The sequence below is a fragment of the Anabrus simplex genome, chromosome 3 (genome assembly GCF_040414725.1).
Source record: "Anabrus simplex isolate iqAnaSimp1 chromosome 3, ASM4041472v1, whole genome shotgun sequence".
Classification (NCBI taxonomy): Eukaryota; Metazoa; Arthropoda; class Insecta; order Orthoptera; family Tettigoniidae; genus Anabrus; species Anabrus simplex.
In genome coordinates, this window is record NC_090267.1 from 401,543,884 (window position 1) to 401,560,161 (window position 16,278).

At 37.4% G+C, this 16,278-nt stretch overlaps 1 protein-coding gene across 3 annotated transcripts in view; it reads left to right on the forward strand.

The window, feature by feature from the left end:
- Window positions 1-16,278, forward strand: part of LOC136866434 (glutamate receptor ionotropic, kainate 2) — a 159,233-nt gene that overhangs the window by 100,471 nt on the left and 42,484 nt on the right. For all 3 annotated transcript variants that reach the window (XM_067143368.2, XM_067143370.2, XM_067143369.2), the window contains 3 exons: window positions 157-241; window positions 7,134-7,272; window positions 12,271-12,408. In XM_067143368.2, the coding sequence (XP_066999469.2) occupies window positions 157-241; window positions 7,134-7,272; window positions 12,271-12,408 (362 nt within the window). The remainder of the gene's footprint in view (window positions 1-156; window positions 242-7,133; window positions 7,273-12,270; window positions 12,409-16,278) is intronic.

Consider the following 16,278-nt stretch of genomic DNA (forward strand, 5'->3'; position numbering starts at 1 on the left):
ACTGAACTGAGGCAATAAAATTGAATTCAGTTCTAATGGTAATGAACATAATTCCATTCCTCAATAGCTTTTGTCTTAAGGCAAAATTGTTAACTATCCATTTTCCTTTCTTGACATTGGAGATATGCATCTGTAATAAATCATATTATATTGCAGGAGGCAGATTTGGCCATAACTGATCTTACCATCACAGCTGAACGACAAACTGGAGCTGACTTTACACTTCCATTTATGAACCTTGGTAAGAAAAATATTTTATAATTCAATGGATATATAAACAGTTTTCTAGGAAGGTAATTGAATTAATGTCTGATTCGTTGGCTGAATGGTCAGCATATTGGCCTTCAGTTCAGAGGGTCCCGGGTTCGATTCCCGGCCGGGTCAGGGATTTTAACCTTCATTGGTTGCTTCCAGTGGCCCGGGGGCTGGGTGTTTGTGCTGTCCCCAACATCCCTGCAACTCACACACCACACATAACACTATCCTCCACCACAATAACACGCAGTGACCTATACACGGCAGATGCTGCCCACCCTCATCGGAGGGTCTGCCTTACAAGGGCTGCACTCGGCTAGAAATAGCCACACAAAATTATTATTATATTATTGAATTAGTAAGGCAAATTTCATTTAATTGTGTGCAAATCACGTGTCCACATATGGTGCTATTTTTCCCCAATAGTCATTATTCATCTTAACGGACATCCACAGAATGAAACCGTGTCATTAATGTTCTGTAACTCTGCACAGCTTCAACTTATGCTCATCAGCCAACTGCCCTGGCACACAGGTATGATCCATAGATCATGCAGCAAGCACTTTCAACTCTGATCTTCACCACATTAACAACAAAGACCGTAGAAATCTGTCTTTACTCACAAATAAATGTGTGTACACAAGCAGCCTCTTTATCAGTGACACTTGTCGTTGGATAATCCAAGTTGTATTCATCAACTATGTAGGTTGGGGAGTCTTAAAATATTTCTAACCATTGGTATGTTTTCCTTTTCACTTCTGTGAATGTACTCGTACCTGAAGTTTATGTTTTCTTACCACAGTAATATTATTACAGGACTGGGTTTTAAGGTGCTATTTTCTAGATGGGCACATTAAGAGGATGAATCCAAAGAGACTGGCACACAGGATACTTGGTCTACAAGAAAAGGGGAAGGCACAGCCTTTATGCCTTAAGGAGGTTCACAAGGGCATGGAAGAAATGGGGATCCAGGAGGGAGATATACAGGAAAGAACAACTTTTAGGAAATGAGGCATACACTGGAGGCTCAAGTCACGCAACACCTCGGTTGAAGAGCAACAAAGGAGAAGTCAAAGATGTAAAAACATTTGGAAGGAGTGCAATGAAAAGGGAATGAGTTTGAGAAATAGAAGATCTGGTGGATTGTGTAAAGTGGTCCATAGATGACTTTAACAAATGAAATTTTTAAGAAATTAAAAATGTAGAAAATACCTGAAGAACCCCATATAATAACAGATTATACCAAAAAATAAACAACTTAAATAAATTCGAATTTAATCAGAATTCTAATAATCTGTTATTATTTTTCTTTTTCATGCTTTTTCTAAATTTTATTTATTCATAAATTGACTGGCTGCTGAAGAACCTGACAGTTATAAATTAACTGAGAGTCTCTGGTAAGACCCCAATTAGAGTACAGTTCTAGTGTATGGGACCCACTCTAGGACTACCTGATACTAGAAGTGAAAAAGATCCAAAAGAAAGCAGCACAATTTGTTCTGGGTCATTTCCAACAAAGGAGAAGTGTTAAAAAATTGTTTCAAATTTTGAGCTGCAAAGACTTGGGAGTAAGGAGTCAAGATGCTCAACTATGTGGTATGTTTCAAGCCATCATTGGAGAGATGGCTTGAAATGACATTAGTAAATGAATTAGCTTGAGTGGAGCTTTTAAAGGTAGGAAAGATCATAATATGGAAATGGAATTCAAGAGGACAAATTGGGGCAAATTTTCATTATAGACTGAGATGTAAAGGATTGGAATAAATTATCAAATGAAATGTTCAATCAATTTCCAAGTTATTTGAAAACATTTAAAGGAAAGGTAAATAACTGATAGGGAATCTGCCACCTGGGTGACAGCCCTAAATGCAGATCATTGATTGACTGACTGAAAAAAATAATAGGAAATAGCTTCCATGATAACAAAAAAGGGCAACAATGGTCAAATGCTCAATAAACCAAACTGATGGACAGCAGTGCAATGGGATTGTCCTATCTTTTGGATGACCCAGAGAGCAACTGTGGCATCCCACATTATAAGACAAATAATTGGTAATCATTTGCATTTCACTGGCTTACAAGTTTGTGTCCCAGTAGCACATGTTCCATCAATCCCACAACACAAACATGTAAGGCTAGCATCGTGTTCATCTCCAAAGATGAATTGTGCTTTTATTTTGTGTTGATTTCTATTAAATTTTACAACATAGTAACCTTAGGCACTATGACCATGTTACTCCTTCATATAACCACCTATCTTGGCCCCGACTAGAAATCCGTCGCACTGTGCATTCCCTATGCCATCTCCATAAAATCCTTCATTCTTCACAGCCATTTTACCTTAGTTCATATTTCAAATACCTCTCTTCTTATCATAGTCTTAACACCAGATCTACTAATAATTCCATTCTTGCTTTACCTACCCATAGAACTGCCATCTACAATAAGCCATTCACAGTAATTGCCTGCCATGAGTGGAACCTCCTTCCCGAAAGTATCAGAGGGTTAAGCGCTATTCACACATTCAAGGAAGCACTTTGGAGACTTTTTTGTACCAGTAAGGATCATCTGTAAACCTGATGCTGCTACTCACAACCATTCTGGTGTCATAGATGTCCTGGTAGAAGATTAGTCTAAAATTCTTACCGATTTGTTTTTCAAATGTTAATAAAATTTTATGTACAACCTCTTTTTTCTTTTACATGTAGGATATTTGTCTTAAGAATTCATCCTTTTATTATATTTATTTCATCTTAATTAAATTAATTATTAGTTTAATTTGTATTAAATCTAACTATTCTAAAGTATTGTAATATATGTATATTTCAGTGCCTGGTTAGATGGAAGAGAAGGCCTGATGGCCTTAATCTTGCCAGGTAAAATAAAACATTACTAACTAACTAACTAGTTCCAGGCTAAAAATTATGGTAACACCATAGCTTCTTCACACACATATTTTTGTTACAATTGTCACTCAAGATCTACGGTCCATACAGTTATCAGTTTAAAAAAAAAAAAATTGGATGAAAAGTTACTAACACATAAACTTGATATAGATTTCTCACAACTATAATTTACAAGATGTATATATATTGTTTTTATGAGAAAATATACACATTCCAACATTTGGTTGCAACGATTGTCAGAGTAATTTCAGATGATGTACTGGGGAGTGTTTCTTAAGAGCAATATGACATTTCAACAGCAAGTAGACAGAGTACTCAGTGTGGTAGCTGCTTATCTGATGGTGAATGTGGGGATGTTTCAGCAGGACAACACTTTACAATGTTCTGCTAGTCCCCCAATCTAAGCCATATCGAACATTTATAGACAAGATGGGTTGCATCACTACCCAACCCCTGTCCTGAATGTTTAATTGTGGGTTTTAAGTCCACCCTTTCATGGTGTTAACATTTCCATTTTGACAATTTTGGTCAAGAATAATGGTTGTGCTCCATCACATTTATTGTGTTCTTCTGAAGGTTATCATCAAAGTGATATAAGGGATGTATGTTATCAATCATTAAAATTACATTTTAAAGGTGATTACATCATTATAATGCTGTATTCCAATTCTCACCTATGAACAAAGTAGGGCAGAATGTTGGAGCAGTGTAGGCCAACTTCCTATTCTTTTTTTCGTATCTATACAGGGTGCTTGGAAACAACAGGACCTGGGTATATGAGCACTATAGAGTTGATCATAATTCAAAAAATTATTTGAAAAATATGTCATTTGATATCTCGTGCCATTGTAATTTTATCAGCTGCTGAAGTTAGCCAATCAGATCGCTACATAAGCGAATTAAAATGGGCTTTGTGAGGTGATGTTACTAAATCTGTACATGGCTTAAGACCAGCTTGACAGCACCAGTCCAGAAAAAAACTTCACTAGCGGAGAGATTTAAACATGGACCTTTGATCTGACAGGATCGCCCCTTAGTAAATATGCTATGGTGACACCAGCTGAAACCCATGGTGTGTTTGTGTTAGATGCTGATTTATCAGCATGGCTCTCAAGCCGGTCTCAAGTCACATGCAAGTTTAACAACACCGTCTAACGAAGCCCATTTGAATTTTCCCGTGAAGCAGCTGATAACATGTACAATGGTGCGAGGTATTGAATGATTTTTTTCAGATTGTATATAAGCATGACGAACTTGCTAACGCTCATATACCTGGTTCAAATTGCTTCCAGCTGTGCTGTATATGACTTGGAACTTCTTGAAACAGTCAGTATATTTTAGAATCAGTGATAAATGCTAGTCCCATTCTAGAAATGCAAGAGGATTCATCATGCTGACCATATGACACCTTGTAATCTGCAGGTCTTCAGGCTGAGCAGCAGTTGTGTGGTAGGCCGTGACCCTTCAAGGCTGTTATGCTATGGAGTTTGGTTTGGTTTAGTACATTCCAGTCAGTCAGCCAAGTAGCCAGTAGAAATATTAGTTGGTGGTGTAGTTCAGGTGTTGAAAGACTTTATTGATTCAAAATTGTCAGTAATAAAAATATAAGCCTTAAACTTTTAGTTTTTTTGGGAACCATTCGTAATTTGAGATTATTTTCTGAGAGTTTTTAAATGTAAAACATGTGTATGATTACTGTGAACTAAGGTTTATATTGAAAGTTTAAGTGAATGTCAGAAATTACTGTGAGGTGATCTGGAGATTAAGTCAGTATGATCTAATGACAGACTTTGCCATTTACTTTCCTGATGTGCTTTGAAGGTAAAGCTGTAAATATGTTTCAGTGGGACCTGTCTGGTCATTTTCTACTACCCCTGCAAGTATGTGACCTGAGTGATTAATTTTTCAAGAACCATAACACAGCTAACTTCATCAAGGGACCAAAAGTCTTCAGACATTGCTTGCTGTTCATTCCAAAGTCACAAGCCATGGAGGTAATAGCTTGTAAGACCTTCTGTTTCTACTGTTACAGTGTTATGTCTTCATGGAAGACTTTCCATGAAGTTCTGATACACTGGAGGTGGAATTTGCCTCCAGTCTTTTTAAAGTATGGTGAATAGTTTTTGCCAGGTTGTTGGGCAAATTGATCTGGCATGCAACTGACGTTGATCCCAAAGGTATCCGATGGGGTTCAGGTCAGACTTTTGAGCAGGCCAATCCAGCATATCCACCTGGATTTCTTTGAACCCCAATGCAGTGGTCCTTGCTTTGTGGACAGGAGCATTATCATACTGATAAAGAAAACGGTCTGATTTCAAATTGTTGACACAGTGTGGGAAGCTATTTTTTTTTTTTTTTTTTTTTTTTTTTGCTATTTGCTTTACGTCACACCGACACAGATAGGTCTTATGGCGATGATGGGATAGGAAAGACCTAGGAATTGGAAGGAAGCAGCCGTGGCCTTAATTAAGGTACAGCCCCGGCATTTGCCTGGTGAGAAAATGGGAAACCATGGAAAACCTTCTTCAGGGCTGCCGACAGTGGGGCTCGAACCCACTATCTCCCGATTACTGGATACTGGCCGCACTTAAGCGAAGTGTGGGAAGCATGCTATTGTCTAAAATGTTTCTGTAAACACTTGTATTTCATTCCATCAGTCAGAACTAATGGCTCAAGCTCAAAGCAGGCAAAATATCCGCAGACAATCACATAACCTTCATTGAATTTCACTGTCTCCGCAACATACTCAGGTAAATACCATTCACCAGCATCTTCCAGATCTCACACATGCCCATCTCAGTGCCATAACTCAAATTCCATGAAACCTTCTTCCACTACTCCACAGACCAATGATACTGTTGCTTGCACCACTCTAAGCAACGTTGCACATTCGTTTGTGTGATCAGTGGCTTTCAGGCACCAGCACAACCCTGGAAAACAAGTCCTATCACTTCTCCACAAACAATTCTGTCATTAATCTCTTTTTCTGACCTGTAACAGAAGTCCTCTGTAATAGCTGACAAGCTTGTGTGATGACTGGTCTGTACAGTAAGTTTAAAATTCATTGGTTCCTAACTGTTAATTTCTTAGGCCTACCAGAACAATGACATTTCTACTTCACAATAACATCACTAACTGTGGTGGTGGTGGTGATTATTGTTTTAAGAGGAAGTACAACTGGGCAACCATCCTCTATATAACACTAATCAGAGGGAAAAATGGAAGGGATCCGACACTTCAAAAAATGAAGATATCGGTCAAAGAAAGACAAGGGCCATGAAGGGCGTGAAAATGAAAGACTCCCTAGCCCTCGCAAACCTAATAGCGTCAGGGTCGGAAAAGAACAAGAGTTGACCAAGGAAGGTCGGATAGGATAGATGAAAGTGAGGAGCCTGGCACAAGTAAGTGGAAGCAATACCAGGACTCAGCTAAGGGCCCTGTGTTCGCCAACCCACGCTCCAAAGTTCAGAGCCACTGAGGCCCCTTTTAGTCGCCTCTTACGACAGGCAGGGGATACCGTGGGTGTTATTCTTCTGCCCCCACCCACAGGGGGGCACTAACTGTGGACCTGGACACATGAGTGAAATCTCTCTGACCGACTTCCCAAACTTGTGGGCCCCTACAATCATGCTGCATTCAGATTTGCTCAGTATTCTACGTTGACTCATTCTGAGAGAAAACGCATTTTGATGTTGACACATTGTGTCTGAACTTATACACCCTTGGATGCATAGCCACACGTCATGCAGAGTGCATTCAGTGGAATGTCTGCAAACTTTTTGCTACATAATGTAGCCCTATATTAGGTAAAATTGTACAGTATTAGCTTTAGGGGTGGTAGATTTCTTGACAAATACTAACAAATTTAACTATCATGGAACAAGTGTGTGTAGCGCCATATTGGTAAGACAAGTCACTGACTTTTATTGTACAAATATATTTTCAATTATAGAAATTTTTTTTTCCTTCCAGGTATTAGTATTTTATACAAGAAACCTTCCAAAGCTCCACCGAAGTTGTTCTCATTCATGGATCCCTTCTCTATTGATGTGTGGATTGTTATGTTTTTTGGCTACATTGGAGTGTCACTTATTCTTTTTCTCATGGGAAGGTATGTTATTTAATGGTTTCAATAGTAAAAGCTGATATGAAATAATTCACTCAGTGCATAAAATAGTAATAATGTTATTTAAATGCTGGTTATAGTGACTTACTTTATGGAGGGAAACAGCAACGTTATCGGATACTCTTGATGTTGGTAAAATAAATTAAAGGAAGAGTTAGAATCCCTTGGAAAATGAGGATGTTAGCAAATGAAAAGGAAATCCGATGATAGGTGGGAATAAAAAATTAAAGATTCACAAGGTCTTGCAAACCTTATACCACTGAGGTCAGAAGAGACCAAGGGTTGACCAAGGGAGTACCCTCAAGAAAATTGAGAAGAGAGGGTCCTAATTCAGACACAATGATTAGCACATTCACTCCTGTAGACGCCTTAAGACATTTAAGAGCAGCCTATATGCGGGACCGCATCCAAGTTAAGGCGTTTAAGGTCGTGGGATGTAAATGTTGTTTCGAATTTAGCGCTAAATTTGTACGAAGTTGTAGTTCATGTTGAAAACCATAGATGGCATATGAATGAACAGTCCCTCACCCTGACTATCTGAACAGAGGGTACATACCAATGATTTCCTTCTTTCTTTGAGTAAACATGGACCTAAGCCAGTCGTGGTATTCTTGTTAGAGTGTGTAGTGAAGTGAGTTATTGTGTCGTGATAAAATGATGAGTTACAAACACAGTAGATGAAGTGAGGAAATTGAAGACATACTATTGAACGATGATTCTGGTGATAAACTCATCCCTGATTTCAGTGGTAGCAAAAGCAATTCCAATGATGATATACTAGACTCTGGACAAAGTGAAATTCAGCGCGTTCAGATAACCGATATGTATCCGTCTTACCGTCCGCCTGCAATCAAGTTCACTGGCCGGGTAGGATTAAATGTTGTCATAAAAAATAGCAATGAAATCTTGTCTTTCATCAATTTATTTGTAAATGACAGTTTCCCTGAATATGTATGCCATCAGGCAAACCTTTATGCGGAACAAGTTATTAGTGCAGCACCACATCCATTCACTAAACAGGCCCATTCTATCATTCAAACGTGGAAACCGGTCGACGTAAATGAGATGAAAAAGTTTTTAGGGCTAATATTTGTAACCAGACTAATTCAAAAACAAGATCTGAAAATGTACTGGACAGAGGACACTATTTTCGTATCGCCGATTTTTTTGAAAACCATGGGAAGAACCCGGTTTTAAAACATATTGTCATTCTTGCACTTTACTGACAGCAGTTATTATGAGGGGAATCCTGACAGGCTATACAAAATGAGGCCAATTCTCGAAAGGCTCAGTGACCAGTTTTTGTACCGTACCATCTATATATATAAAATAAGAGTTTAGTCTGTACATTGCTCAGAATTTGAAAATAATGGTATTTCTGTATCGGCCATGTCCATAGTAACAAGAAAATGAACTTTTTACTTTTCCGTAATTTCTGTCTGTCTGTCTGTCTGTCTGTCTGTCTGTATGTATGTACACGCATCACGAGAAAACGGTTGAAGAGAATTTAATGAAAATCGGTATTGAAGTCGAGGGATGAACCTCTACAATCTAGGCTATAAATCATTTTACTCATACTGAGTGAAATGGTAGTTTAGGGGAAGGCGTAAAATTGAATTCTCAACTATTTATGTTATTAGTGGTCATATTTTAAAGAAAATGGGTATGTAAAGTTGGGGAATAAGTTGCTACAATCTAGGCTATCAATAATTGTATTCACGCTGAGAAAATGGTAGTTTAGGGGAAGGCCTAAAATTTAATTCTCAAATATTGTTGTTATTGGTAGTCCTATCTTGATGAAAATTGGTATGCAAAGTCAGGAAATAAGTCGCTATAGTCTAGGCTGTAAATTATTTTATTCACGCTGAGTGAAATGGTAGTTTAGGGGAAGGCCTAAAATGTAATTCTCAGATATTTCTTATTAGAGGTATAATCGATGAATGCTACATAACTAAGTTTATATAGTATTAAATTTCCTATTATTCATGTCTTATACATGTTACCGTGCTGGCTATGATCACAAAGATATTCATGAATTTGGATTTTTGTTACTAAGTCCATATCAGCACCGAGTAACGAGAAAATGGGTAAACAGTATTTAATGAAAATCGGTATGTAAAGTCGGAGAATAAGAAACTACAGTTTATGATATAAAATATTTTACAAATCACAGAGTCGAAAGAAAACTAAATGTGACGGCCTACAATATAGAAAGCTCATAACATTGATCAACAATAACATTACATTGACCATTGTTTGTCGTGATGTGCTTTGTGTCTTCTCTTGCCCCTCATCTCCGGCAGATAGGATTACTGCTGCGTACAGAGTATTTTTTATTTGATTTACGTCGCACTGACATAGATAGGTTTGATGGCGACGATGGGATAGGAAAGGGCTAGGAGTGCCTTAGGCCTTAATTAAGGTTCAGGCCCAGCAAACTGACTGGTGTGAAAGTGGGAAACCATGGAATACCATCTTCAGCGCTGCCGACAATGGGGTTCGAATCCACTATCTCTCGGATGCAAGCTCACAGCTGCGCACCACTAACCACACGGTCAACTCGCCCAGTTGTACAGAGTGTAACAGCCTGTCTAAATATTGATGGGAAGTAGCTGGGGCGTTAGGTAACTTTCTTTTTTAGCATGCCATTCCGCTGGTTTATAAATTTTCTGATACTACTGGTACGTAACACACTGGATCATCATAGCATTCGGGCTATTCAACCCCTACTCTGAGGCACTGATTGGAATGAACAGTGTGCATATTTAGCGGAATAATGGCAGATGAGTGTTCATGGCAATATGCGGCCTGGTCATCCCAGCTCTGGAACTTTGGACCATTAGATTGGCACCGCAATCTAACCGCAGCACTGTTCGTTAAAAGTGATAAAACGTGCGGCTTTCCATTTGATCGAGTATTTTATATGATAGCATTGCTTTTAATCGCTACATTCATACTTACGTTTTAGTAATGACCTATGTTGATTTTAGGTTAGGAAAACCACAAAGTCAGTCTTTCTGAGAATCCCGTAGCGAAGCACGGGTACAACAGCTAGTTTAATATAAAATAGTACACTAAAGAGATGAGGGGATTTAAAATGGCTAGGCTGGAGGTTTAAATCACCTGCTGAGGAGATGGTAGTCAACGTGTTAGATCATCATAACAACATAATGACTTTTAAAAATATGTAACTACTGTATTTGAAGAAATGGCTTTAAAATACAAACTGGCAAGCCAAATTAAAGACTTATGTCCCTAACATGATTTTAACATAATAATACTAAAGAAGATTAGTGAATATTGCTGAACAAGGGTGGTTGCAGTTCAAATCCTGGTCAATGCATGCAGGATATTTGAAATGAAAAGTCTTGTACCTGAGGTTCAGATTAAATTTAAGATGTAAAACTGTAGGTCTTGAGTCTATGAAGATGATGATTGAATGCTGTTGAAAGAGTGCATAGAAGATCTCATAAGAACAGAAGAGGAAATAAACTATCATTCTGCACAGGTGCAGTGCTAAGGAAGAATAACAAAGGGAATAAGAAAGTGTCCTCGACTGTGGTTGGGAACAGATGGAACGGTGGAAATGGGGATGAGAATAAACAGAATTAGTAAAGAAGAAAATTCTCGAATAGAGAAATCAAGAGTAGCTTACAGTGTTATGAACATGTGAGAAGAATGAATGAAGAAGAATTACAAAAAGGAGGTTGAATGTTAAAACGGTAGGAAAGAGAGAGGAGATTAAGAAACAACAGCAATAATAATAATAATAATAATAATAATACCGGGCGAGTTGGCCATGCGGTCAGGGACACGTGGCTGTGAGCTTGCATCCGGGAGATAGTGGGTTCAAATCCCACTGTTGGCAGCCCTGAAGATGGTTTTCCGTGGTTTCCCATTTTCACACCAGGCAAATTCTGGGGCTGTACCTTAATTAAGGCCACGGCCGCTTCCTTCCAACTCCTAGGCCTTTGCTATCCCATCGTCGCCATAAGACCTATCTGTGTTGGTGCGACGTAAAGCAACTAGCAAAAAAAAAATAAAAAAATAATAATGATAATAATGTTAAGGGTTTTACGTCCAACTAACTGCATTTTTATGGTTTTTGGAGAGGTTGAGGTGCCAGAAATTTGTCCTGCAGGAGTTCTTTCACATACAGTACTGGTAAATCTGCCAACATGGAGCTGACATATTTGAGAAACTTCAAATACCACTGGAATGATCCGGGATTGAACCTGTTAAGTTGGGCTCAGAAGGTTAAAGCTCTACCATTTCAGCTACTCAGCCCTGCACCATAAAACAAATGGTTGAAAGAAGTATATAGAAGAATGAGGATGAAACTGGATAGCAGAAGAACAAGCATAATGAGGGATGTCAAAGAATTCACTTTCCTTATCCTGAGCCATTTTGAAGCTACATCTGGGCTATTATTATGGTGGTCTCACCACAGCCAAAAGTATTTTATCCCTAACTGCCAGGTTTCAGTAAAACCATCCCTAATTTGGAGAACAGATGCTACATGCTGGATTTCAGCTATATATTATTATAATTTCATAAATTTACATATCAAAGGCAGTTACAAAAAGAGAATAGTACCGTACCTAGTATAATGACCAATGCTTGTTACTCTTCAGTACAGAACACATCATCATCATCATCATCATCATCATCATCATCATCATCATCATCATCATCATCAGTATTGAACTTTATTTGACATCTTACTGCTATATGATACATAATTTTGAAGTGTCCTCATTTTGATCATATTATTATTACCCTATTATCACATCCTTATTTCCTATAGAAATTTCCTGACTGCAAAAATCTTGTGTATGTCCATGTTATCATGCATCTTAAAGAAATGTTTTAATATAACAAGTAATTGTTAAATATTAAAAACCATATCATTGAAAATTGTATCTAGTATGCTATTGTTATTCAAACATGAATTATGTGTAATGAAAATTCCTTTCTTTTAAGAATCTGCCCTTATGAGTGGACAAATCCATATCCCTGTATAGAAGAACCTGAAAATCTAGAGAATCAGTTCAGCTTGCAGAACAGTTTGTGGTTTACTATTGGCAGCTTGATGCAACAAGGTTCTGAGTTGGCTCCTATGTAAGTAATTCACAATTTTCAGTTTAGTTTCTTTGGTTTCTTGGTTTTAATTCAGAGAACAAAGGTTAAATGAGAGTTGTTTACAGCTGTAATTAAAGTACAGCTCTGGAGTGAAAATGGGAAACTACAGAAAGCCATCTTCAAGGTACTGATGGTTGTGTCTGAACTCACCATACCAGATAGTTATTATCTATACTAATATTATAAAGAGAGAAAGTTTGTTTGTTTGTTTGTTTGTTTGTTTGTTTGTTTGTTTGTATATAGGGGTAATCTCAGGAACCACCAATCTATTTCACCACTAGAAAGTTTATTCTATCAGATTAGAATAGGTTATATCATCGCTCCTGTGCCAAAACCACGGATGTGACAATGCTCTTCCTGTCCATTATTTCCTTCAAGACTGGTCACACCTCCAAGCCACATATTGATATGCAGTTCATCAGAACAGTTCTTGCTGAGTTCATTTCCCTATGCGCATGTGTAAAGGAAAATGAACCTTACTGTACTGTAGGAATGTATGTTTGCATGACATATTTACACACTCCTGGAGTATGATGTTTTTAAGGTTCATTCCAACCTTAATTTGAAAGTGCAAATTAGGAGAAAAATGAAAATTTTCCACCATGATTACAAAAAGGTTTCCATCTTCAGTGTGTTCTTATAATTTTTTTTTTGCAAAATATGCAGTCATGACAATAAGGCTACAGCTGGATGGACAATTTTAAATGCAACATTGGTCTGTTTAATAATGCAAAAGGTATGCACAGAGTGGTGTACAGTATGTGATGGCTAGATGCTATGGAAGTTATCTTACAATTTTGAAGTACAAAGCTGCTCTCAGGGTCAAAATGCAGATGAATGGATTGCAGCCCATAATCCTCTTGTAAAATTAGCAACTTTTGGTGGGTACATGCACGTTATGTAAGTAGTTCATGAGAGACCGGATCAATTACAAATTACTCATATCTGATGTATCCTCTACTTTCTCTGTTGTTTCTGTTCCTGACATCGTATGACAACTAATAACGGATAACAAAAAATAATTGCTTTTTATATTATGCTGAATTCTGTCATGAATTCTCAAAACACTTAATTTCTTTGTAAATACAAAATGGTCTATACTGAGGCCATACAACAAAGGCAGCTACATAAAGAATATACCGTATAGCCAGCACATGCTGAAATCTCTGTCATTTAACACACAGATAACTACATTATTAAATATATGGTTTAGGCGGGGTGAATGGAATAAAACATTACGTTTATTTCCATAAAAACTATTACATTTAACAATGTTTGTTTCAGTGGATAGTCATCAGTTTGTATGCGGCAGAGGAGAAGTGTAAGTGGCAATACTGCAGTAATGAGACTGCTCGATAAAGCTACGTATAGTGTCAGTCTTTGCATTCATCACTCATATGCTTGTAGTAACCACGGGTGCTGGAAGTCCCAAGAAAAGCAATACAGGAATCTCACAATTTAAAACAAGCAGAGGGTGGCTTTGTAGATTCATGAAGAGAAACAACCTTCCTCTTTTTAGGAGGACATCTGTTTCACAGTGATTGTTGAAAGACCATACCGAAAAAGTAGGGGAATACCATTGGCATGTTAGATTGAAAATCAAATCTGCATAAACCCTCCTACCCATTTCTTTGGGTTAAGAATTTGTAAAGAAGCAGGAAAATTATGAGAGTAATTACTGTATTTTTAATATGATTACCTACCTATATAGTTACTAACCTTTTATTTTATTATAGACTTAAAGCTCACTGAGTTTATCACTCTTTAGCTTCTCTTCCATTTTACTGTTTATGCATCAGCACAATCAAGCGATGCCCTCTTAATGAAACAAACAAACACTGCAGTTTTTCTAGAAAGTACCTGGTGAATGCAAAATTTACACTTCTATCAATACAGTAATTAATGTAGAAAAGACAGTACATTACCCTCAAGAATTTAAAAAACTTTAGATCATTCAGGTATTCCACAAAGTCAGTACTCCAATGTGCAACCTGAATCCAACCTGCGCAGTGGTACAAGACTGCTGGTCTAAGAACTCCGTAACAATATTGCTGAACTCACTACATTAGCTGGCATATGTACCTCAGATCCCCATGATATTGACAGATTTACCATTTCTTTTCAAAAGATTCCAATTTTGGAGGAAAATTTCCTTTGCCAGAAAAGCTGATAAACCCCATTTAAATATGTGGATTTAGATTTAATGCAGGAGTGTTTCTTTCATAGACAATATAAATACAGTAATATGTTGGCATATCCAGATCTGGAAGTTCAGATAATCAATATAAAGTAATACCTCTCTATAACGGACACCTTCGGGACCGAAAAAAATGTTCGTTATGAAGGGGTGACCGCATGAGAGAGGTTATGAAACCGGTACCATTAAACATAAGTTGGAACACAATAACCCATGTATTGTATGTGTTATCAATTCTTGCAAATGTATCTTTAATTGTAAACTGTATACAGCATTGTATAATATACTGCACTGTACTCACATGAGAAAGTTGTAGATGGGCTGCTGCAGCTGCGATGCACTGTATTAAAGAGACAAGAACACTTCTATGGAAACCTCTATTGAGCACACTGTACACTATTGCCGTTCACCATATTAAAATGAAGAACATACAAGTTTTTGAAACTTAAAATCAATATGTAGATGTAGCAATCTCTAGCACAGTACAGTAAAACATCAGCACTTGAAAAAATCCTTAATTTTCATTTGTTTTGTCCATTTCGGTTTAGCAATGATATTTTCACTATGTACAATTAAATCCTGGGACAAATTTACACCCTTTTCATCGTTTTGTTTATAATAGAATTCTTTCAGTCGCTTAACAAAGCCGAGAGCCTCACTGTACGAGGTTATTGGCAGCACATTAATTTCCATAGTTTCTTCAAAGTCGTCATTAGCATCACCTTCACTCCCGCTTTCGTCAGAATCTTCATTTTTGTCCTTCTTCCCTTGGATTGACTGAAGAATTGTTTTCGTGTCTCCACTCTCACACTCTGTTGGAATATCTGAATCAATTTCACTTGTACACTGTAACTTGTTACATCAATCAACTGTTGTGTTGTTCCATGCTGTCAAGAAGGGTATCCGATTCTATTTCGGGACGTCCACCACTAGCAGGAAACCCACCTTTCAGAAAGCAGTTAAAAATTGTTGAGGCCATAACGTTTTTTCCATGCAGTGGTTCTCCACGAAATTGCTTGGAGAACATTCAGTCCCTTTGTCAGTGTTTGAAGGGTTACTTCATTCCCATTAACCCGTTAACTGGGTAGCGTGCAATACGGTAACTCTGTTCTGGTGGGGACGAATTTTCGTAACTCGAAAAATAATGAAATAAATTCAAGAAACCTTCCAAATTTTGATATACTTGATAATAAAATGCTACGGATATCCTAATTCTGATATAGAAAGTGATTTTTTGCCTATTTGTTAATATTTGTGGGTGTTATAGTTTTGGAGCAAAAACGACCTAAGTCTCGTACTAACTTCTGTATATTACAAATATAAATTTCTTTTCGGAATATCTATATTTTCATATTAATTTCAGGAAAATTAAAAGCCTATACACTGCAAATACACTTTATCATTAACTAATCTACAATTTCTGAAATAAATACCGCAGTTGAGAGAAATACATTTCATTCAGGGTTTGCAATCGCAGTAATAAGTTGAGAGTAAGTACTTACAGTGGTAGCCTGGTTCTAATCGTCTTCTCACAATAATTACTTCTTTATCGAAATGAATTTACACATCAGGACTGATTTCACTAATTATATTATTTACATTAGTCACACAGTTTACATCTCACGCATTGTTTTTACTCATCTTGCATGTGA